A 25,835-nucleotide genomic window follows, 5' to 3' on the forward strand; every position below is an offset into this window, starting at 1 on the left:
AGCATCCATAAGGCAGCAGTTTTTGGTGACTAATAGTGACTTTTATGTTAAAAAAGAAACCTACAGAAAAAAAAAAAAAAAAAAAAAAAAAAAAAAAAAAAAAAAAAAAAAGCAAGGCAAGATCTTGGAGGGAAATGGAGCTGTGTTTGATCATGGGTTGATATCTATACTGGAAGGTGCCTGAAGTGCATCTTCTGCATGTGCTGGGTCCTATGAAAACCCCTTGGGCAGAGGGGACATGGAGCAAAACACAGCTGATGATTGGAGGGGAAAAATTTGCTTGCAAAGCAAGCAGAGACCTCCAAAGAAAAGCAGAGGGACAGTCTGCAGTCAAGCTGCAGGGACAGCAGAAAAGCTTTTCCAAGGGCAATGTGGTACAATTTGTGATCCAGGGGCACTCTAAAATTCTGTAGTTACCACAAAATGGAACCTTTTTCTTTAATCATCTTTCTCTGAGTTAATGTTTGAGAGCTGCTGTGTGTTGCTGCTTTAAAACCTAACGTTTAGAATCCTTTTAATTGTAGAGGGGTCTGAATTAGAAAAGGCACAGGCCATCTGGCTATGGCATGGTGGGATTGCCCCTAAAATGTAGTGGTAGCAGCAGAGATATCCTATAACATAAGGGATCTGGGGAATCTGGAAGGTGGATGCTGCTAAGTTTGCATTTGAGGAGCTCACAGCAGAGATTAAAAAAAAGCCCTTCATTTCTGTAAAAGCAAAGACTTCAGTATCTCAAAGCTGGATTCATGTCACCCAACTTTAGGTATTTACAGCATAGGAGCTTGTCTGTGCCAGTTGTCTTTGTCTCTTTTTAAAGTCAATGGAAAGCAATGGACAGTTTCAAGCCCCATTAATGTGACATTGTAGAGACATTTACTTTCGGATAAGGTGAACAGTGGCCTGTAGGGCTTTGCCTTTAGTATCCATTGACCACAGTGGGTGCACACAGAGGCACTCCAGATGTGAGACCTGACTTCACTGAGAAGCCTCCCCTGCTGGCAGGTTTAGGTGGGTCATAGCAATAACCGGGGATTTTGTATCAGGCCTAGAATATGGGATATAACACATAGAGATGTTTTTTTTTCTTTACCCTGGTCCTTGTTATTTGTAGCTTCCATGGGCTTCCATGGGCAGGTTGAGGTTATTCCTCTTGGCTGTGGGACCTGTCTTCAGCTTTTCAGCTGATGTGTCTTGGCAAATCTCCCTCTGTTGTTGTGCAAAGCAGAAATCTGTTTGGGTCTCTCTTGCTCCAAACCCATGCTCTTGCCCTCTGCAGAAAGCAGTAGATAAGGATAGCTTGGAAATCATCTTACAGGACTGTATCCAGCTTCACTTTGCAGCCAGCATTCCTTCTTGTTGCTCAACAATTTGTGGCCTTCTAAGATGACTTGAAAAAATTCCTTTGCATCCATTGAAGCAGGTGGCAAAGCTGCCACTTCCCTCTCTGGCACTTGGGGTAGTCAAGGTGTCTGCTCCTCACTCTGCTTTTGGCAGATCGGCTTCCCCCTTTGCAGACCACAGGCAGTGAAACTTTAGCCCTTGGCATCCCTCCTGCCAGCACAGCTCCTGTAGACCTGCCAGGGCTGAGCAGGGCTGTGCCAGGTGCCATCACGAAATTAGACAATCAGTAGAGACAGGAATTTTGCAGACAGAGAAATTTTGCGGAAAGACACTTTTTAAATTTTTGCAGAGAGAGAAATTTTACAAAGGAAATTTTGCAAAATTTTGCTTAAAAAAAAAAAAAAAAAAAAAAAAAAGAAAAATCTCACCGTGAGTTTCTTAGCACTGCCTAGAGCTATTTGTCTTCTTTGTGCTGAAGTGTAAAGTAAGCGAAACAGCCTGCCTGTATTTTTTTGTAGCAGGCTGATGGCTCAGGGTTCCCCTTCTCCTGGGATCCCAGCTTGGGTCTGTGGGAGCCCAGACTGTCCCAGCTCACCCTCACCAGCTTTACTAAACCCCCACATAACTGGATTAATTATGAGCAGAGCAGGTCAGAGAAAGGTAACTCCATTTTATGGAAGATTCTGCAAAGTCATTTGTAATGAAAATTGACATTTTTTGCAATTCCCTGTGAAAGGGAAGGGAGTCCCAGCTCCAGGGCAGGCTGCCAGGTGACTGCATCCCCTAAGCTGCAGACTGCCAGCCCCCCCTCTGCCCCCACACTGGCTGGCTGGCTGTCTTCCCGTTACATCTAACCCTCTTTGAGTGATTATGCTAGCATTAAACAGGGGAAATATTAAAGAGGGCAGGTCTTTGCCTTTTTTTTTTTTTTTTTCCCCACTTTGAGCAAATGTTTCTGAGAGAAAGGAAAGAATGGAAATGGAATATAGATTTTTCCTTCCCTGGATCTGCCAGTCTTTGGGGCTCTCCCGCTGTGATTGCCCATCTACTTCATTCAGCACCTGCTACTTTCAGGCCCCTTCAGTTCATCCCTTACAGGAATGAACATTTTCAAATGTGTCAGAGGGCCAGCTGAGCACGTGTACAGAGTTCATCTGCACACGCAGTGCCACCACTTAAAAAAATGAGTGGAGACAGCAAGGCTCCCTCAATTTCTGTTTTCCTTTAGAAGCTGAGGTACCATTATGCAACATTAAAGCCTAAGTGGCTGAAATGACAGGTAAAAGGCTTTTTTTTTTTTTTTTTTTAAGACAAAGTGCTCCGCATCAGCAGTGTCATATTTAGCACCAGTGGGATGTTAAGCTGCTTGTTTTCTTTTCCAGCCTTTATCACATGAAACACCCAGCCCCTTGTGCGGGCACAGTGGACCAGGTGACATGTGGGATTTGTGGCTGGTACACACACACACACAACTCCTGATGCCTTCAGGAAGGCTCAGACATTTTGCTGTCTTGCTGTGACATTTCCTTCTCAGAAGGCTATTGATTAAAATGATTCAGGCAAAGAAAGTGATCCTCCTGAGTCATTTTCTCAGCAAGAGAGTTGCATAATGTGTGCAGCGTGGTCTCGTAGTTTTTTTAAGGCAGTCCCCTGGATACAATTTCACAGACATTCAGTTTTGTCTTGTTCTCTGTCCCAGGAAATATTCGAGTACTGTGGTGGGAATCTTTGGTATCTCTAACCCCTGTGACTCAGAAGTTCTTTGCTAATTAGAAATATGAGACAGGTTGTTTGTTGTGTTCTTGGTATGAGGTGGTGATGGAAAGTTGCTCCATCCCAAGGCATTGCTGCAATCCAAGATATCATTTTCCTGAGGGGGAACAGAAGGTGCTTTCCGTAAGGAATTGTGTAAATGGCCACTTGAAATAATTAATTCCTGAAGCATTGCAGAGCAAAGCCAAACACTCATCAAATTCAGGCCATGATAATTTATTTTTATTCCTTAATATCATAATTGTATGATTTTACTCTTTCCCTTTCACGTCTTAGTGGTGTCTCATCTCTGTTCTCAGAGTTGATCAGTTTTGCTGGGCTAATGTTGCAAATATTCAACTTCTTGGAAGGAGAACATTTCTCCTTGACTGTATGTTAGTTATACATGACCTCTGGATTTCCCCCTCTATTTTGACCTACAAAGTGCATTAATGTTGATTGTTTCATAGAAAACCATGTATTTTAATTTTACAGATATTATCCATTTCTGCAAATGTATCTATTTCTATTTCAGAAATTCCAGAATTTTCCAGAAACACAAGACTCTGGGCAGCTTGTACTAAGATGTGAAATGAAAATAAAACAGTACATGACAAGCTTGGTGCCCACATTTTGTCATTTTAAGTTGATTGTAGCATTGCACTATGCATTTAAAACATTACTTAAGCAGGACATACAAAAGGACAAAATCTGATTCTCTGGGATACTTTACAGGAATCTATTACAAGTGAATTTGCTGTCAGCAGCTTTCCTTTCCCTGCTCCCTCAGCCTCATAGGTAATATTTATATGTTGTTTTAAAGAAAAATGTTCCAATTAGAAGCTCTACCATATGACATTTGAACTGGGTCATAAATAACCAATGTGTTCCCAAGATGCAATGAGAAGAAAATTGCTGTGACTATTTGTAAAAATAAATAAATTTAAAAAAACCAAACCAGGACTCAAATTAGAGTTTCTAATCGTCTTTGCTGCCAGCAATAACCTCAGAATAACTGGAGGCGTGCATTGCCCTTCTATTGATTATAAGAACAAAATAAAAATGGATAATACATGAGATACACTGCAGCCCAAATAGCCCTTAATACTCACTCTCCATTCACTTGGCTTTCTCCTCTGAAATGAATAGATTTAACCTTTATAAAAGGCACCTTTACTCCTTTTTTTTTTCTTTTTTTTAACACTGCGATTATTCAGATGGTGGAAGGATATGGTGGAAGGAGATGGAAATGTATGTCCCAATCCAGGTCCTGAAGTCAGGTGTCACTATAAGTTTACAGCAGTATCAGATATTATTGTGAAAGACTAGACAAAATTGTAATAGTGCTAAGTTGTCAGCCACAAAAAAAGCAAATATTTGGTTGTAGAATGTGTCTGGCTTTCTGCTGGGTTCACTTGTGTGAGTGGAAACTCCACAAGCAAGGAGTTGTACTTAAATGTTAGTTTGACTTCATATTTCCTTTCTGCAGGTCTTCACTGGGATCTTTACAGCAGAAATGATCTTCAAAGTAATTGCCCTTGACCCCTACTACTATTTCCAACAGGGCTGGAATATTTTTGACAGCATAATTGTTATTCTAAGCTTGATGGAACTGGGTTTGTCCAGCATGGGGAACCTGTCTGTCTTACGCTCCTTTCGACTGGTAATGGTCTTATTTTCTTCCTAACCATCTTTTTTTTTTTATATTTTTTTTTTAATTTTTTTTTTTTTTAATTACATATAAACTCTGACATTCTGACATGAATGCAACATATTTTCTGAAAAACGCATCTGCCTGTAATTGCTGCAAACTGGTGAACAGTATGTGACACTAATTACTGTGGGATAAATGGAATTGTTCCAGATTTACATCAGGGTAAATGAGAACATAATTTGATTCCTTCTAGCTGTGCCAGGTACTTGTAGCACACTTAAAATATTTGAATTCCAATTTGTAATAAAGATCTGCCATTTTATACCTGTACACCTGTTAGCACAGACAGTTGGAAATTGATAGCCCAAGAAATGCAAGAGCTGATAACTTGTTGTTTTAGGAGCTGTTATTCCTAAATTATGTTATAAACATGCCACTGTTCTTTTAGATGTTGTCAAAAGAAAATGTCTTTGAAATATTCAGAAAGAGATTTCTTTTTTTTTCTAGAACTGATCAGCATAACATAGCATCTGTCTTTCACAGGAACTCCTTAGCTGTCAGCTCCTTTGTTAAGCAGGGGCAGTGGTGTTCTATTAATAAGAGATTGGCAAAATGCTGGAACAGAAAAGTACTTTCCAGCCTGACATTTGTGTTGCACTTCATGTACCAGGATGTCCATGCTAACTATTCTGGCCATGATATGTCTTCAAAATTTTAAAGATCAGGAAAATAAGCCCTTGTGATTACATTTACCAGAAAAAGAAAAGATTTTTTTTTCCCCCAAAATTCTCTGCATTGCTCAAAAGCTTAAATTTTCCATCACTGTCCTAAGTGTCTCCCTTCAGTTTTTGGAGCAATCTTGCTTCAATAGGGCTTAATTTAAACCTTCAGCTGAAAACACAGCACAAGGGCTAGGCACCATTTACATCCTTAAAATAGGTCTTAAGTGGGCCGTGGGCTGTGCACAGACTGCGTGATCCTCAGCACAGAGGTGATTTTCACCCTGGGAGCTAACAGCTAATAACATCTGACTGAGCAAAGAGGAATTCCTTCTCTCATTGTGGGACCAAACCTGAACCCCCTCTCTCCAGATGCCTGCCAGGCTGTTTATTTTGAGGAGGAAAACCAACACAAAAGAAAATACTAAGAAATAAATTTCATCCTTCCATCCTTTCCCCACCAGTGGGGGAATGTGCCATTAAAACCGTGTCTATCTAACCAGGCAAAGCACAGCTCAAGAAAACTTAATTCTCATCTGAGAAGCCCAGCTGATGTTTTATTAATAGAAGTAATGAGGTTAACAGGAAGTATGGCTAAAATCACCTTGTACCACACGCACTGCGGCATTTAACATCTTTCACGTTTTACTCACTTTAATAATTCATCGCCTGAAATGGCTGATGCTCCTGTGAGCTGACACTGTTGTTTATGTTCCATTCACAGCTGCGAGTCTTCAAGTTGGCAAAGTCCTGGCCGACCTTAAACACACTCATTAAAATCATTGGCAACTCCGTGGGCGCCCTGGGTAACCTCACTCTCGTGCTGGCCATCATCGTCTTTATTTTTGCTGTGGTGGGGATGCAGCTCTTTGGGAAGAGCTACTTGGACAATGTGAAGAAGATAAGCACGACTGGCAACCTTCCACGGTGGCACATGAATGACTTCTTCCACTCCTTCCTCATCATCTTCCGGATTTTGTGCGGAGAGTGGATCGAGACCATGTGGGACTGTATGGAAGTAGCTGGGCAGCCGCTGTGCCTTCTCGTCTTCTTGTTGGTCATGGTAATAGGAAACCTGGTGGTGAGTTCTCAAGATGGTTTTTATTTTTTCTTCCTTTCCTGGTGGGCATGTGCAAATGTACCATTTTTTTTCAATCCAGAAACAGCAAATCTCACATTGTCCCCACGATTTTAATTCAATGAACCAAGTCGCCACCAAGAGAAATTTGCTCCTATCCCAAACAGAAAGTTGCATTACTAATTGACTAGTTGGGAATGAGGTCTTACTGTTTTTTTCAGAAGAGCAGATGTTTTACTAGAAGAAAGGCACAGGGTTGATCACAATGATTTTATTTCTTGGGCCGTTCATGGGGCTGAAGGCATTCCTGATCTCTTTTTTGTACAGGTGTGAGCATATCACCTCAACTATCCCTGTTTTGGGACATGTTTCTATTTCCCTTCACTTCTGGCCCATAACACACAGACCTTACCATAGCACAGTGTCTTTGAGCAAAGTTTTGAATGTCTTTAGCCTGCATGTTTTAGGAAGCTGCAGGTTTTGTTTACAGTAATGTCACTGGCTCACTTGCTGCTTTTTTAATAGACTATCCCATAAGCATGGCTTACATAAGCTCTGAACCTATTAAGACTGAATTATATTTCCCTGCTGACATCTTAAGGAGCGCTTTGCTGGCTTTCAGTCATCGTGGAAATGTTTTGCCTGTTCAGCTTACAGAGCATCTTTGATATTGTGGCTCTAATGGCCTTTACTGTTTATGTAGTGAGTTGTTTAATAGTAGATGCTGCTGTAAAAAAAAAAAAAAAAAGTTGGGTTTTGCTACCGATTGCTTTTAGTGGTTGTTTTGCTTTTAAGTAACCCAATGTTTTGGTTCTCAGCTGGTGGGGTAGATAAGTTCTTGAAAGAGCTTGTAGAAAAGAAAAGTGTGTTGCTTTGTTTACATTAACCTAAACTGTAACAGTTATTTTCGCACTGAAGATGTTGATTGCAAGAACAAGGTATATTTTTTAGGGTTTTTTAAAATAAAAGTCGAAAGATTAAACTGTGATTACTCAGGAAGTGGGAAATTATTTATGTTTTTTTCTATGATTTGCCATTTCTATAAATTTTCCTCTGAATTAAATTTGATTAGAAGAGCTGGGGCAAAATATTACTTTCTTTATTTAGGAAAAAAATTATTTTTTATATCTTTTAGGAGAGTTTAGCCTGAGATCTAGAAAGTTGATCTCCCCCTGCCATTAAGCAATGTGTTCTGTGTATGACGATGAAAGCTGGAAATAATATGTGTTAAATTCTGGGGGAAATGTTAACATTTGAAATATTCATGGATTATTAAAAGATGTGAATTAGCAACATCTGATACCCTTAGATATTAACACTCATCAGTGTGCATAAGTTCTGTTAAATATGAAATCTGGCTCAGCAGAGACTGCATTAACATTAACTATGTATACTTAACCTTCAATGCTCAAAAAAACACTGTCCCAGATGTAAAACCAGATATTGAAAAACTCTGTCAGCATGGATAAGCTGAAGTTATTGGTCAGCTGAAAGAAAAAAATTGCTGGCTTTACTCTTTTCAGCCAACAGTTCTGTAAGGATGTGGCAAAGACTGATAAAGAGGAATGATTCATGTGTTTGGTCACTCATAGGAAAAAAAATAAGGAAATTATTTATTGGTAATAACGGTGGTGAAAAGAACCACAGATTCTGAATCATGAGACTTATCCAGAGCCAACATGGAGATTTCATGATATTGGTTTGCAGGTAGAGAAGAGGTTCATCTTACACCTCTGGCATCAGCAAAATCCTTGCTTTCTTCAGTAAGAGTGGGTTGAACTCACCAACTCACTTACTTGCTTGCATAACATCATAAGATACAAAAGTTCTGGCAGCTAAAAAGCTCCACAAGCCCTTTCAAAGAAAATATAAAATAAAAATACTCATGTGTGAAAACTTTCACGTGTAACTCTGTTGGCATCTGTGCCAGCAAAATCCCTCTTAACTTGCTGAGATCCTTTTTCCTCCTCTGAGTTTCAAAAGCCAGTTCTGATAAGGAATATTATCCTGAGGTTGTATCTCATTTGGACTCTAAATGCTTCCATAGTGTTTGGAGGGATGGAGAAAATCTTAGTGTAGCACATCCCTACATGCATCTAAATTAAATACTTTCATCTGTCACATCTGCCTTATGTTGATGTCTGTGGTCACTTTTCCAACAGCAAGGCTGAGAATTATGGAGCCAACTGGCTCTTGAACTCCTGTAAAGTCTGCAAACTGGTGTTGAAATTGTTACAACCACTGCAATTGTGTGGCATGTTCACTGATTAGGTTTGCAGGTCTTATCCAGCCTCACTAACATAAATTCAAAGGAGTGGTGGAAGGAAAGGCCAGGAAACTTAGTTACTGCCCTGGGCAACATTGTGTTATAGAGCAGCCCAGTTGTTGAAAGGAATTTTAGTATATCCTTAGTCTTTGGTTGTATTCATATATCCTGAAAATGTCTTGGACAATTTGTGTGCAATGCCACATGAAACTATATTTAAGGCTGGTCAGCTGATGAGTGAATCATCTTCAAGGAACTAAACTTTACAATATAGTTGGAGAACTATGTGCTGTGTAACTGCCTTTTACACAATAAAGCTGTGCTGCTCTTGCCAGCTGGCATTTTAGAGTCATTGAGGCTGCTTTAGGAGGTAGAGCCAAACCAGACAGATCATAAGAATTTCTTCCTCCTCTTTGAGAGAGAGCTTCTGAAATAGCTAAGTGAATAATTATGCTTTTTGTTAAGTTTTCAAATGAAATATACAATAAAAAATGTGTTAAGAATTGAAGTTTAAGATTCTTAATGTGTTTTGATTGTATATTTCTATTACTGGGGTGAACAATGAAAACCACCAAAGACAGGAATTAGGATGATGCAGGAGAATTGGGATCACGAGGCAGGTCCTAGTGCCCCTTGCTCTGGCAGGTCAGCTGGTGTGAGAGCCAGTGTGACACCAGCCACTTCTCAGGGGACAGCTGTGTGTGCTGGGCAATAAAAGTGACACTTCCATCAGGGGCAGAACAACCTCCCAGCCTCGCTGGGTGTGCATGACCCACACTGGCCAAGCCACACTTTTACCCTCTGTTGGCCACAAGGATGAAGGATGGCTCCAGCCAGTGTCTCCTGAAGTGCCACCCAGGGAAGGACAGCCCGATGTGCCTCAGAAATTCACAGAATCCCAGAATCACCAGGTTGGAAGAGACCTTCAAGATCATTGAGTCCAACCCAGCCCTAACACCTCAACTAAACCACGGCACCGAGTGCCACATCCAGTCTTTCTTTAAACACATCCAGGGATGGTGACTCCACCACCTCCCAAGGCAGACCATTCCAGTACTTTATCACTCTTTCCATGAAAAACTTTTTCCTGATATCCAACCTATATTTCCCTTGGTGCAGCTTAAGATTGTGTCCTCTTATTCTGTCAGTTGCTGCCTGGAGAAAGAGACCAACCCCCACCTGAGCACAGCCACCTTTTAGGAAATTGTAGTGCACTCACTCTCACTGCTCCTGCTCCAGCTGGGCTGTGTATGACCCAAAAAGCATCTCTTAGTGTTACTTCCACAGAACTTCAGGGCATTAACTGGTCCTCTGGGCTGCTATTGTCTCACCTCTGTTCCATTCACACATCCCAGTACCCATGGCACATCCACCCCTGTTCCCCAGTCCACCACAAACTGGCAAATCACTGCTCCATTTCCACCCTGCATTACTGGAGTCACAAGCGTGTAAACATGTAGGATCTGTAGCCGGGAAAGTGACACCTTAAGAATTTTCCTTAAAAGCAAAATATAAGAATGGAATTTCTCCTTTAGGATCAGTCCTAGCCTATTTTTTCCCCTGCTGTCCCTTCACTCAGGAAAATATTGACGATGTTTTCTGAGAACACAAAGGTAGAAAGCACAACCAATTTCTAGGGTATCACACTGTCCTGCAGGCAGGATTGCATAACCATTATTGAATTAATGCATGATGCATGGAATTATGAAATACAAAGTGTAAGGTCATGCACTCAGCCCTGTTTAAATATTTATGTTATGATCCTGTAGCTTACCAACAGAAAATGTTTGAGAGTATATGTATCAGTCACTGAAATAATTACATGGAGTTGCCTTTATAGTCAGATCTGGTTAATGGAGTCTGTGAAGCCATAAAATACCTTACCACCCAAAAAATCTAAATATATTGGACTAAATAGCCCCTAAAACTACCTATTTCTGTCCCTGCCATCCTAGGAGGCGAACTCAGCTGTAGAAATCCCCATGTGGCTTGATATGTTGACCCAAGAGGACCTTCTGGTCCTGTGTTTTCCTATGGTAATTTCAGTGCGTGGCAGCAGAGGATTTGGATGAGATTTAAAGTGACCACTTTGGTTAAACTCAGTGGAAACTTTTCTCTGAAAAAGCCAAATGTGCCTGAAACCTGTCTTTCTATTCTGCTTCCACATCTCAGGGAGCCTTTATGGGTGTTTTTTTCTGTTATAATTTGGCCCACGGGACAGGCAGAAATATGGAAATGTCCTGTTCTTTGGTGGAAGAGATTTTTGCCTGCCTACATGCCTTACCTGTCCATGTAGGACAGATTCTTGAAGAAATATTCTGGGAAAGTCCCACTAAACTTTCATCAGGTTAACATCCGTGGATTCTCAAACTGGCCAGACACCGACAGAACCTCATTACGAGTCATTCACCACCTTTTCCTTCTTGAACAGACAGTCTGTTGATAAAATTTGTTACCTGAGCTGTTTTGACAGACACACAGTTCTGCAGCTGGGCAAGAAAGAAAAATCAAGTTACAGGGGTTTGAGTAACCTCGTCTAGTGGAAGGTTCCATGCCCATGGCAGAGGGGTTGAAAACAGGTGATTTTAAGGTCCATTCCGACCCAAAGCAGGAGGTGGTTCTTTGAATGGGAGCATTGCAGAACTTCTTAGTGCTTCCACTTCATCCTGTTCTTTTACAAGTGTCCCTCCTGACCACGAGAACATTGTCCTGGGCACCACAAATGCAACCTGGATGGAAATAATGGCCTGGAAGGAGGAGAAAGACAAGAAAGATGAAGGGTCATTTAGCACAGATCCTGGCCTGACAGATGTGCAAGAGAGAGATTTGGGATTGGGACGATTGTTTGGGTGGACAAGAGAAATGACTACAGCTTTATAAGAAGCTTAATCTATGAGAAAAATTCACAGCAATTCCCTGTCCTGAATCACTTTCTTAAATAACAAACCCTATGCAATATAAGGTGTCACTGAGTCCCATGTGCCTATCTAATTTTTTTTATTTTTGCTTTGTTTGCTTAAGTTACCTTTAGTTCAATGTTTAGAGTCAAGAAAACAGATCAAAAAACACAGAAGAGTCATCTGTAATGCGTAGTGTGTAAATGTGTGAGACAGGGCTGATATATGGATTGCATGTTCTTCAACATGGGGCCTTTGCTTCTGTATAAACCATTTTCTAGGGTTAATTACTGAGTACCATGATTGAGCACAATGATCTCCAATTGAGTAACTTAAGAGTGAGCCCGTGAGTCTGTGAAGGAGAACTGGTAGCCCACCTTGTGGGAATCCATCAACTGGCTGGATGTTTGGAGACTGCACAGGTCTATCCCAGCTGGAATATTGTGGTCAGTGCAGAGTAGGAAGAAGTTTAATAATATGGATCGAGATGATCTTTTGCATTTTCCTTCAGTGCCAGAAAATATCCCAGAGCACATTTAATTTATTAGTGTAGGAGTATCCATAAAGCCCTGTCTCACTCAATGCTGGTGCTTCTCCATCACTGCAAATTTCTTGTCAGAACACAACTGGGCTTGAAAGAGGCTTATGGTAATGTCATATTTTCTCTTTGTTTAAATGAAATGGGTACAGAAAACTATCATTATCCCTTGTGGTAAAACCAGAAGTAATAGCAAAATAGCATCTTGCAGGCCTGGGTAAAAGTGGATTACAATTTTACATTTCAGGAGCTCAGACAACCAAAGCATATTAGGATGGTCAAAGGTGGTCTTCAGATGGAGATTTGTATTTCTGCCTGACATGATAGGGCTGTCACTGAGGGAAGATACATCAAAACTCCAATGATTTTAAAAGACAGGAAGCATTAAACCAGGGAATTTCAAGTTTCATAAAACTTTTTAAAGGGTGATGAATGGTTGTTTTACCCCAAAAAGTACAAGGCCTCTTTAATTCAGATTACCTTTGTCAATAAATGAATGAAAATGGAATTTTGATGGCATATGATAGCACTTTTCCAGCTATCTCCTTATTTTCTTTTCAAATGATGTACAAATCTGGAATACCAAAGGCCCATTTTTGTGATTTTTACAGTCTATCCCTAGAGAAATGCTTAACTCAAGGGTTCCAGCAAGACTTGCTGCCCTGAATCAAGTAATTATTTTTGCATTTAATAACAAACATGACTTACTCATGGGGGCCACTGAAGACATCCACTGCGTGAATAAAGGTTAATCTCCTTGGAGGAAAATGTAGTATTTGTATTGCATCTAATAATTAATATAAATGAAGTGGAATTTTAAAATATTGTGTACCTTCTAATTGCAAATCTAACTAGGTTAGATCTGCTTGCTGGAAATTAAAGCAGGTTTGGGAAGAAGATATGACAGCCCAAATTACAACATTTAGGGTTTGAATTTTTAATTTTCGAACCACAGTAGAGGTCTACAGTGTCCTCAAGCTTTATATGTTGTACTTCTACTTGTAAGCACATACTCTCCTTGGGGTCCATCAGTTCCACTTCTTGCACAATGAAAAGAAGAAAGGATAAGATGAAATTATGTGAAACCTCTGGAAAAACAGCTTTTTGCAAGGATTAGGGAAGCCAAAAGAGATTTGAAGAGAGTTCATGTTGTCCCAAATCTTCCATGAACACTCCCTTCCCTCCCCTCTCTCTGCACCCCTATGCTCATGTCCTGGATGCTGCTGTTCACCTCATCTGCTCTTTCAGCAGCTCCCAACGTTCTGTAAATATGCATTTGTGTTTTGGTTACATCAGCCGAGAGGGCCAGCAGACAAACAGGCAGGAACGGGCACGTCAGGAACAGTCATCGTCAGGACAGACAAAATCTGCAGAGCAAAGGGCACATGGGGCACCAGGGAGGAGGATTGATCAGAGAGCTGCAGGAGCCATAATGAGAGCTGGGAAATACTGGCAGCAAGGGCTGGAGAGTTGGAGGGTCCAGAAGAAGCCAGGGAGCCCAAGGGATCATTAGTGAGAAGTGAAGTGTCATTCGAGTCTGTCTCATCAGTTTGGATGCTCCTGGAAGGGAGGAGAGTTTCCCTTCCTGAGTCACATGTGGCTCTGCAGGATTCATGGATCCAGCCCAGAATCCATGGATAAGCTCAGCTGGGGACACGCAGAAAGTGGTGTCAGAACAGCTGTCAGCATGTCACCATCCTTTTTACTTCTACTAGTTTGTTCTTATGTCTGGCAGCAGGAACATTTGGTGTGATACTGGAGAGCTCAAACCTCAGAGGGAGGCAGCTAAAGCCCAGCACGTTTCCCAGCTGCTCCCTTCATAATTTCCATGCCAGCTACCTGAACACTCTGTGTGTCCCAAAGCAATTTTAGCTATTTGTATTCCCCATTACCCATCCTTTCTTGAGAAGTGCCTGGGAAGCAGAGCACTCAGGTAGTCAATGTCTTTGGGCAAACATCTGGCTTTATCTACTTAAGTGTTTGAACATCCTCAGGGTTAAAGAAATGTCCACCAGAAACAGATGGCATTGTCTGATGCTTAAAAAATTAAATCCTGACATCCACCATCAATCAGTCCAGTTGCCTCTGATGGCTCCTAGTAGAGATGGAAAGCCTCCATCCTCTTGTGGGTTACTTTAAACACAAAGTTTTTCCCTGCCACTCCAGGCTTTAAATGCTGTATGATTTATCAGTACCCACATAAATAACGATAATTTATTTTATTGGGTAGATATATCCTGCCCCCATGTGTCACACCAGATGCTGGTGCTAAAAAGTCTGGGGAAATTAACCTCACTGTATTTATGATGAGCCATCAAAGATGGCTGTGTTTCAAAAATGCCATTCTATGGTAGATTGAGTGGACACTTTTCAAATCTGGGGGGGTTTAGAGCTGCTTCACCCAAGATATGTGAGGAAAATGCACCTGAAAATAGATGGGAGGAGTGACTACTTTCAAAACCTACTTCTAAAAAGTAACTTGCTTCTTTCTGTCACTTCAGATTTATGAGAGTCTGTATCTTGCTCTGAAGAGCTGAGTCTTGGCACTTGGCGACTAAATCTGAGCTTGTATCTTGTATTAGGGTACAAGTGCATTTTCAAAGTATTATAAGGTGTTCCTGTCGAATATATACTAAAATCTGCCAATTTTTTTCCTGCAGTATTCATCCACAGAAAGGTAGACATTTGAAAATACAGCTAGCTCAAATCCCAGTAGAAGTTGGTATACAGAAGAGGAGTGAGCTTTTGCTTCTGTTGCAGCTCAAAGAGGCTGAAAACAAAAAATGGGCTAAGGTTATTTTTTTTTATTATTATTTATTTGTGGCATAAGGAATTCCCAAAGCAATAATCCAAAGCAGATACATTAGTGGACTGTGACAGATTTTGGCATTTGGTGCAGATTTTTATTGGTAGAATTATAAATATTGCTTCTTGATCTATAAATGAGTCACTGGGATATAGCAGAGAGAAATAAAATCTGTTAACAATGCTAGTGCTCTTCCATAGGCATGTATATAAGGGAATACAAAACTATCTTCCATTAACTTTTGTGAGTGTGAGGTGTCTTGGAAATATGAAGGAAGAAGAATTGTAATACATTAATTGAATTGGCCCAACTCCTTGGAAACCATCCTCGTGCCTTTTGTTCTAATTGTGTTTCCAAATCCAAGATATTTCTCTAAAAATATTGTTTAAGCATTGACTCCATTTTATGAACTACTGACAAGATTAAATATTTTAATAAAATACACCATATGTATGTTTCATGTTCTCATACATATTTTATTTGTGAAGATTCTAGTGGATTCTTTGCTGAGATTTGGTTGTGTTCCAAGGGGTTGAGGGGGACCTAAGTTATTATTTGGAAAACTGCAGCCCTGTTGATGTAGTAAGCACCAGTAGGGTAAACCTGCCCATTTTTTGTACTACATGTGTCCTTGATTTGTAGTGTAAGTAGGGGTTTGTCAGTGGTTAAGTTCTTGCTAATAGCTGGGTAGTTATTAAAAATCTAGAAGGCACTGAGTCAAATTTAATTGGGCAAGAGTGTGCAAAGGTAGGTACAACTAAATGTGTCTCTTTTTATTAATGTCACAGTGCAAGTTGTCTGGATGTCATTGAAAGGATAATGACAACAGAATTATTCCTAACATGTACTGAGGGAAAGGAAAGGTTTTAATGCTAGACCAGGTGGTACAAAATTAATACATTATTCACTACTCCTGAACATCTTATACTTTTGTCTAAAATTAAAAAAAAAAAAAAAACCCAAACAAACAAAAAAAAAACTATTACAAATATTATTTTTCTTCACCAAAACTAAGCAGTGAGCTGTTCATTCTAACAGTTGCCTCTGGAAATACTTTGTTAAAAAGAATATGTGAAGCAACCAGTGAGTCGTGTCAGACTTAACCTTCTTAGCAGGTGTATGATATTTAAGAGACACTGGAATTTATCTTTTCCATGTACAGTGCACATTCATAACTAGATTTCTCCAACCAGCACATATGTGGCAACATGGTCTGTAGCTTCCCAAGGAAAAATGCTGAATAACGTATTTGGAAAATGAATGTAGTACATGGGATCAGATGCCAATTTCCTGCCTTTTGGGGTCTTATTGAATAGTAAGAAATTCCTGCAGTCAAAGGGGTCCTGCCTTTGGTCTCCTGCTATTATTTCACATTTCTTCATCTTCCTGAAGTTCCACTTGTCTGTGTCTTACTGTGTTAAACTCCTCAAAATTCAATATACCCACTGACCCACACTAACTGAGGAGAATCTCCAACAGATACAGATCTACTGCATCACTTTTATATTACCACAAACAATACAAAGGAAAGGAGAGTCAAACCTTGATTTTTCATCTCTCTTATAATTTTTATTTCTTTGCTGCTATTTAAGTCCCTTTTGTTCTATTTCCTTGACTCCAGATTCATGTGTTAATTTTTTCCTCTTGTTTTCTTTGGGTCATCCTTAGCCAGAATCTTGCTTAAATTAGTTCTAATTGAATATGAGCCAAATCTGCCATTCCTTTAATTATCTTCTACCTAAAATGTATTTTCTTCCATTTTAGTCAGTTCTGGTCTTCACTGTCTTAGAATCAAAGAGTGGTTTATGTTGGAAGGGGCCTTAAAGAGCATCTCATTCCAAACACCCCACCACCACCACCACCACCATGGGCAGGGACACCTTCACTGTCCCAGGTTGCTCCAAAGCCCTTCCAACCTGGCCTTGAATTCTTCCAGGGATGGAACAGTCACAACTTCTCTGGGAAACCTCTTCCAGTGCCTCACGACGCTCACAGGGTAAAATTTCTTTCATATATCAAATCTAAATGTCTCTTTTTTCAGTTTAAAGCCATTACCTCTTGTCCTACCACTACACGCCCATGTCCAAAGTCCCTCTCCAGCTCTCTTGTCACCCCTTTAGGCACTCGAAGGTGCTCTAAGTTCTTCCCAGACCCTTCTCTTCTCCAGGCTGAAGTCCCTTAACTCTCTCAGCCTATCTCCACAGGAGAGGTGGTTATAATTCCCTTTTTCACATTCCCTCATATTTCTGCTGTAATCTTCCTAGTCTCACTCTTAGGGCAAACCTCCTCCTGTTTCCACATTGCTCTGGATTTCTGCTTTCCATGACATCTTCTCTGAGCTCCATCTCACTGTGTATCTTGGCTTCACCCTTCCCAACACCCAAGCAAGTTCCAAGACACTGTCCTGAAGCCATTTGAAATTCCTGTAACTAATTAAATGCAAAAGTGGTTTTGTGTTTTGACCAAGCTTTGCCATCTGTAGGTCACAGTCATGTTTTCTCATGGAAATGGTACATGCCAAGTGACCTTAGCATTTGGATCAAAATATACTTGATGCTTTCCATGCTGAATTTTCATGGAAAGTTTCAAAATCTTTGGGGGTGGAAGGTTTTCAAGAAGCTCTAATTGCAGTTTATGCCCTTTTTCCTCTGTTTTCAGCCTCCTCCCCACCACAAGTTCCCTTCTCTTTCTGGCCCCCCTCAAACAGACTCATTCATTGGCATTGCACAACTGAGAGCACTCTCTTGCTCCTTGTGTTACAAACTCTTTTGTACAGGTGTTTCTTGTAGGAAGACTTCCATGTCCCTTCCCCCCTCCTGAACTTCTCTTGTCTCCCACATTTGGATGTTGTTTCATCCTGAAATCTCTGGGGGATTCAGAAAGTGCAAAGTGCCTGCTGAAGAATCTCTATTTGAAAACACAGGCAGGGGGGCTTCCTCTAGAAACTGAGGCAAGAAAACCAACATTCCCTGGCCACCCCATCTCAGCTGGTGCCTGGGCATTCAGGGGACAGCCCTGGCTGGGGAGAGCAGCTACAAAGCCATCCTGCCTGGGGGAAGAGAAGTCAGCTGTTTGCCCTCAGGGATGGATCTTTGTTTACTATTGAGATGCAATTTTTAGATCATAAAATGGGCAAGCTCCCTGGCTCTCAGTTCCTGCTTTCTCTCTAGCAGATTTGCAGTGAGAATAAACCCATAGAAGTGTTCTTAAGGACAACTGACACCATCAAATTTATCCTTTGCTTACCCATCTTGCACTGAAAGTTTTTTAGTAACCCCAGTTACTAGGATTTCTGCCAGACACACCCAAGGTACAATGAATGAATAAAACAATTCTTAAATCTCCTCATCAGCCAAATGCCTTTGATTTTTCTGGTATAAGAAGGAAGTCAGAGATGAGGTTGTTTTGCTTGGAAAGAAGAGTTTGCTTTGATCATGTGGTGGAGGACGTATTTGGATTGAAGGATGCTGGTAGCCAATCCTCCTCGGAGTGCTTTTCTTCTGTTTCTAGTAAGTTTTCTCTGAAAAGCACAGCTCAGAGCCAGCTTTATCTTGTACAATAAAGACATCCACCTCCTTCCCTTCTTTCCCATGGATATCTCCCTGGGAATTTAGGAATCAGTAAGAAATGTGCAGAACTAGCCACAGCTAAGCCAGAGACCCAAGGGGATGGGCTGACACTGAGGACACTGTGGGACCCAGGGGCAGGTGCTGGCAAATGCAATGGGTCACTTTTTAGGACAGCAGTGAGGTGGATGTGTCAGCAGTTCCCCCCTGGCAGGGCATGGCTTTCATTTTGGAGGTGTAACTGGCACCGCTGCTACTAAATCCTCCCATTTCTTTAATGAAATGTGGGGGTTTGTCCCATTCCTGAGCCATGGGGCTTCTCCAGCAGAGGTCTGTGAAAGGCACAAGCCCAGCCATGTGCTGTGAAGGCAGGAGGTTTCATACTGTGCAAAATTACTGGTAGAAATCTATTTTGGAGCTTTTCTGAAAGAAGGCCTCCTGGCTGGCAGGCAGCTCTGTCACTTTGTTCTGCCCTCCCAGGAATCTGCACTTGGAAAATGCACAAAATCAGAACCTCCTTACACCTCCCAAATCCACTGTAGAGGTATCCTTTTCACATTTCACTTAATAGGAAAGTGTGATTTTGTGGTGGAACCCAAATTATAATATTAAACCTGGGAAATGGATTAGAAAGTAAGATTTTTAAAGGAAATTGTGTTCTCCCTGAAATTTAAAAAAAAAAAAAAGGGGAAAAGATAATATTAATTATTTCTTGACTCTCTGATTTAATTTTCAGGTCTGTGGGCCTACCCTCATGCTGATTTTTTATTGGTGTAATATATTGGCCACAGGGAACCATTACTTACTATATGTATCTGTTATCACTGGCTTTCTTTTAATTTTACTCTGTTTCCATATGGGATTTTTTTTATCCTTTTAGTTCTCTGTGGCTTACCCTATCCCAGGTGTTTTCTGCCATGTGTGAATGAGAATTACCTCTTCCTCTTGATCTCCAGTCCTGACTGCCCCAGGGACATGATGGCCTTGAGGTGACTGAGGGCAAAACTTAGCAGAGTCCTTGGTCACAACTGGGTGTCACCATTTCTGTGGAGCTGTAGGATCTGGATTGTGAAAGGATGACTCCAGGGATCTCACTCTGCCTGGACTAGGAAGTGTCCTCCATGGAGTCTCCCTAGGGTTAGGCTTGGTGTGGTCTTCAGGTGAAAACTGCAAAGCTTAAGCATCCAAAATTAGAGGAGTTTTTTCTTGTGTCTAGTCATTGTGTAACAATTGGTAGAGCAGCTATGATTTGCATACAGGCAGAGAAAATATTCCAGGGGTAATGCAGGTGTTTCTCTCTGATGATCTCTCTTTGCATGGAGCAGCAATAGCAATGACTCTCCAGTGTGTTCAGTCAGTCCCAGACTGTGCAGTCTGTCTTGCTCTCTGATTGTCCTGACATCCTCCTCAGCAGGACAGCCAAACACTTTTGTTGACTTAGCAGAAGGGTAATTGTCTCTTGATTTGCAAACAATAAACTTTCCATAATTTCCCTAATGTTTTTGGGGTACATTGAGCCTGTAACATCACAAGCACAGATGGTTTTGCTGGGAGAAGTTTTCAACTGGACTTGTCTCACAGCACGTTTTGTCTGTCTAGACAGTGGTTTGAGAAGTCCACAGCAGCTCTGATGGGGCCCTTGCTACTCTGATGAATTAATGTTGTTTTGATATCTGATGAAAAACCTGCAGGAACATGTTTGTTTTTATGTCGTGGCTCCAGTAGTGGAAAGAATTTGTCTGACTTCACTCACCATCTCTCCCTCCTCACATACAACATTTGGAGACTTAGAATTTCAGATCAGAAAACACTTAGTTTCCAAACACTCATCTTCTAATACTTGTAAGGGACATACTTAGGAAAAAAAATAAAAATCACTGGAAGTCATCAGCTACAAAAGAAATCTAAGTTCAATTGTTCTTGACCAGATGTGGAGGAGACAATTTGTCTGCACAGTTATATGCACGTAGTAGGGTAACAAACAAAAAAGTCTTGGCAACGTGAGGCAACCACCAGGCTGTGGGAAGAAGTGTCAGGTTCTTGGAAAGCCTCAGATTTATGATTCCAGGACTGTGTTTCAAGTGACAAGGACAAGGCACTTCTCTCCTGTGGGGTGCTGCAGGACCTGGGGATGAGGAGAGGCAGAGGCTAGAGGTTGCTCCTTCCTGTGTAAAGTGACAAGAACAGGGCTGAAGAATCTGCCCCATTAACTACAGACACCCCTTTAAGCTCTGAAGTGAGAAATTGGGTGACCATTCCCCACCCCAGCAAACAGAGGTGAGCACAGCTGCCATCCAGCATCTCTTCTCTGCCCTGCCCTGCTCAGAGACAAACAGCTGCACCAGAGACACAAAAACTGCAGGGAAACATAAAGTTCAATACCTGAAGAGGAAAACAGTCAGTAAAATCCCCAGGTTTATTGTAAATAAAAACAGAAAAACATTCAGGCTAGAGGGAGCATCCTCAAGTCACCTCATTTCTAGAGTCTGCCTGAAGATTGCTAAAGCTGTATCAGCCTCCCTACTTAATCTTCATAGGCAGAGGTAAAATTAATCCTTGTTCTCCCCTTTTTCTGGATAAATAGAAATAATTCACATGAAATTGCTGAAATTACAGCCACTCTTTGCTTATGAAATAATTATTCTTACCATATTACTTACATTGTTTCTTTCCTAAGGACAACATCCACTCTCATTAACACCATGATGTAATTCAGAGATTTTACTTAGGAAATAGACTGTATTTGCTGCATAGTTCTTATTAAAATTCATTTTCTTATATTTAAACAGACAAACCAGTTATTTCACCTAATAGATTTATACAGATTTGATGAGAAAAACATTCCTGTTGGAAGAATTGGTATTACAGTGGTACCACAGTGCCCCACAAACCTCTCATCTGCAGCTGCTGTCCTGCTTGTGGGTTCAAAAACACTTTCCACTTGGGAAGTTGTGTGGCTGCAAGGCAGGAAATTCATATCCCCATTTCCATGTGCTTTCTTAGCTGGTCTTGGGCAAGAAAAATGCTGGAGATAGATGATGCTCCAACCTGTGCTCTCCCTGACTTGCCCCAGGCCACAGGGACCTCTTGCCAATCTTGTGGTATCATGATCATTTTGACAGCAAGGAACTAAGATATCAGAAGAATGGGATTATGAGATTGACTGCAGGATAAAGAGAAACTGGGCTGGGAGGATATAAGCTTCTTATCCAAGCACAAATATCTGAAAGAATAGGAAAGGGAGTATAGAAAATAACTGATCATGTAAATTGCTTTTTGCGGGAATACTCTCTCTTAGTAGACTTTGCCCTAGGATGAAAACATACAAAAGATTGGAAAATACACTTCCAAGGAAAGAAATAATCCTCCAGAGAGACTGACTACATTACTGACCTATTACTGCAGATTTCATTCTTGAACTTAGATCTGACACTTACTCAGTGCAATGAAAACCCCTTTCTGAGCAGTTTTTCTTTGCAGCTTAGTGGATTTTGCTACAGTAAACAAAATATAATTGGTACCTATTTTGTTAGGCTTGCTAGAAGGTCTCCAAAGAACAAACTGCATCTTTCCCATCTGTGCTTGCCAAAGAACAGTGCAGATGTCCACTGCCATCCATGAACAGGAAGGAAGAAAATCAGATATTTTCACTGGTCAGAGGGTGCCTGAAGAGCTTCTTGCTGGTCTGTATCTACCAGGCACTGCAGGTGTATGGGCCCTGTTTTATCCACAATAAAAAGGACTTCGTTTTATCCACAATAAAAAAAAAGTATTAAATGAGTAGCTGATGATCCTGGCAGGTACTTCACGTGCACTGTCTGGCCTTTCCTATGCAGCTGAGTGACAGCAGGGACAATGAGCTGCCACGGGGTTACAATTTGGAAAAATGGTTTGCTTTTTCCGTGGTAGATTTCACTGATGGGGGTATTTTTTGCTCTGTACCCTGTTATTACACCAAAACCTGCTTGGCTGGCTTCTGGGAGATTTCCCTTCTGTAGAGAAGCAAGGTGTCAAATCCCCTCCCCTCCTGCTGGGTGACACCACTGAGGGTCCAGGGCAGTGAATGCAGTTCTAAATCAATTCACAGGAGCTCAGCAGGCCTGCACACTGTCTGACTGAATGACAGGTGGAAGGTTAAATACATAAAGATTTATATTGCTCCACTTTGGCCAAATCAAGGTAAATAAAAAGATGAAAGGGAAAGGAGGAAGTAGTTTCATGCTTTTGTTTCAAAAGTACTCTTAACTTCAGCAGCAGTGCTTGCAGATATATCTTCAAACAGGATTTGATGGAAGGTGCCATCTGAATTTAAATTGTCTGATTTTGCCCTGTGTTGACACAAAAGGAGATGATGGAGCTGAGATATTCAGATTGCAGCCTACCACAGCAGCATATGTGTCTCCCAGCTTCTACCAGCAGTCCCCTGCCTAGAGCATTTTTGGAGAGGATGGGTGTTTCTAGCAGCCTCATGGATGTTTCCAGTTTCCTCCCCAAGGATGGGGAGCTTGGAATCAGCCTCACAGCTCCTTCTGTGCTTTTCACTTGCTGCCACCATAGAATTGGTGCAGTGTTGTGCACAGTGCCTGGCTTGTTACCTGTGTGCTGCTGCTCAGGATGGGCTGGAGCACCCTGAGCTCCCCTCTACCCTGGGAAAGGCTGTCTGGTTGTAAAGGCTGGTCACCTCTGTCGTGGAGTGTGATTGTCACCAGGATGGGCTGCCAGGGCTCTGCTGGGTGTGACAATGTTGTTAGTCATATGATTTTGTTTTAGATAGTCCTGCAGGGAGCTGGATTTGGTGATTCTATGGGTCTTTCCAGCTTTAGATACCCTGTGATTCTGTGTGGCTTATTTGACCTGCATCTACCTTTAATCCAGCTCTGAGATACAAAATCCAAGCTTGCTTAGTCTTTGGTGAGCACTGCTTGGCTCCTCAACATCTCCTGCGATGCCAGACTGTCTCCACTGTCTACAGACATCCTGGGAAAACTCCAGCTTAAGCACCTCAGGGAGGCACCTATCATAAGGCTGGAATAATCTGATCCTTTGCACCTTATACTGGCACAACCAGAGTCTTGAGCTTTGGAAAAGGCATTAAAAGCGAGGAGGTCAACGAAAGCATGCTGGATTGTCATTAGGCTAAAAGCTTAACACAATTATACTAAAAGAATTTGGGGTTCTCTGAGTGCATCTGTCATTTGATTCCCAGCCTCAAAGACCAAAAAAGCGACCTGCTTTCTCAGTCTGGCTGCTCAGTGTCACTGGAAAGCAGATTTCTTTTTAAGAGGATCCATACAGACACACAAATCTGCCATTGCTTTTGAAAACTGAGGTAACCTTTAGTTTGCTTTTACTCAAACTGAAAGCACTGTGTTAGCAGCCAGGAGGACTGGGTATTATTAGTAACCTTTTACAGGAGATGTGGTGTGTCATGGGTTAGGCATATATTTTTCTGGAAAATGCAGCATACAGTGAAATGTGGGAATAAGTAAACACAAAGTGCTTATTCAGCAGTTCATTCTGTTTGAATGCCCAGCAATGCAACTCTGAGGTTACCTGCTCATAAAGGAAGCAGGGAATGATATTTGAGATTTATTTTTGGCTAAAAGCATGAAGTGCAAATAGCTCTTTGTGCAAAGTGTCAGCTGCATTTCTGGGAAGCAAATAAGATTGCTTTAATAATCCATGGTAAATAACAACACTAAGGATGCTACCATCTATTATATGTACCTGCAGGTGTATCTAGACAAACATATCTAATGTATATATGTAGCTTGGTGTTTGAAGTGAATACAGAAAAGTGAAACAAGGCATTTGAAACCTTTTGTGGACAGCAGAGTTAATGAAGTACAGGATGAAATTCAGCTTCACATAACGAAATTCCTGTGCATACATGGAGATATTCATGTATGGAGATGTCTGAGCTACCATGACTCTGCAGAGGTCTAGGACTTGACTCAGTTTTGCCTGGGGGTACTGCAAGGTGTCCACCCTGGCCTCCAGCTGGACACAGATCTCCCATAACAGTGTGTCCCTCTGGGCAATTGCCTGAGGATGACTTGGGCATGGAAGGATCAGTTGGCACTAGACATACTGGCAGGTTCATGTAGCCCTGGCATAGCCACCTGTGCTTGGTCAGCCTCTGTGGTCCACAAGATGAATTTCTGATTGAAACGAGGCTTAGATGTCCCATTAGACCTTCAGGGTTTGGTGTCTGAGGCTGGAGGCAGCTGCCATCCTTGATGAGCAATTCAGTCCCCTAAATTTGGCCAGTCTGTCTCCTCCTGCAACACAGTGGGATGGCCTGGCTGGAGCTTTGGGAGGACACAGACCTCCTGTAGGTCTGGTGCAGATATCTCAGATACCCTCCAATATCAGCAGACACCTCTGTTAAGGTAATTGAATTGTACCTACAGAATCCAGAAGATTTTTATTCTGGATTCCTTTATCCCGTCCCTTCCTCCAACTGCCTCCTCTTATATAGACAGATGCTTGTTTTCAGGACACTTGTAGCAGTGTGGTTATCTCTGAGACCTCACCTTGCTGTCAAACTGGGTTGAAAATGGCTAAAGGGGATCTATCAGAGCCTCCTTCCCTGATGGGCTCCCACCTGCTTGGCTGCATATCCACTGCTCTGGTTTCAGACACCATCACTTGCAATACTGACAGTGGGATGTGAAAGGAAAAATTGATTCCCACCAGGCCACCACAACTCTGATGAGACCCACACAAGCTCTCAGTGTGCTGGGCCAGCTAAGAAACAATCAGCTTTAATCTCACTTTACTTTAGAGCAGGGCAATGCTCAGGGCAGTGATGGTTTATTATTCAGTGGTTCATAATGGACGAGGGCATCTGCTGTGCTACCAACTGCTTTTGTTTTTAATCACAGTGATTGCAGAGGGTGCTTTACAAAACAGCACTGACAGGGCACTTCAAACACAGTGTCATCAGAGTGATTAGGACCAGGTTTTCAGAATTCTATCCCGTGTATTCTGAATGTTTGAAATAAGAGACGACAGGGTAAGGGGATGATAGCAAAAGATTGTGGCTCTTTGGTAAGGCCCAGTTCAATAGAAGTACTTTTCATGCTGTTTATGTTGGTCTAGCAGGTGTTATCAACTTAAAGTACTATCAGAAAGAGAGAACTCAGGGGGCTTACAGGTATTTCGGGTAGCATTAAGAGCTCACAGAGAAAAATACCTGCACAAAATCCATTTTAT

The 25,835-nt window shown here is 41.5% G+C and overlaps 1 protein-coding gene across 1 annotated transcript in view; it reads left to right on the top strand.

Annotated features, from left to right (window-relative positions):
• The window catches only part of LOC310908570 (sodium channel protein type 5 subunit alpha-like), a gene marked incomplete at its 3' end in the record, with an annotated part of 214,572 nt that overhangs the window by 114,797 nt on the left and 73,940 nt on the right, over positions 1–25,835 (top strand). Inside the window, 2 exon segments of the mRNA XM_083859729.1 lie at positions 4,583–4,756; positions 6,191–6,547. Of these exon segments, the coding sequence (XP_083715855.1) occupies positions 4,583–4,756; positions 6,191–6,547 (531 nt within the window).

The sequence above is a fragment of the Zosterops lateralis genome, assembly GCF_965231275.1.
Source record: "Zosterops lateralis genome assembly, chromosome: 1".
Lineage (NCBI taxonomy): Eukaryota > Metazoa > Chordata > Aves > Passeriformes > Zosteropidae > Zosterops > Zosterops lateralis.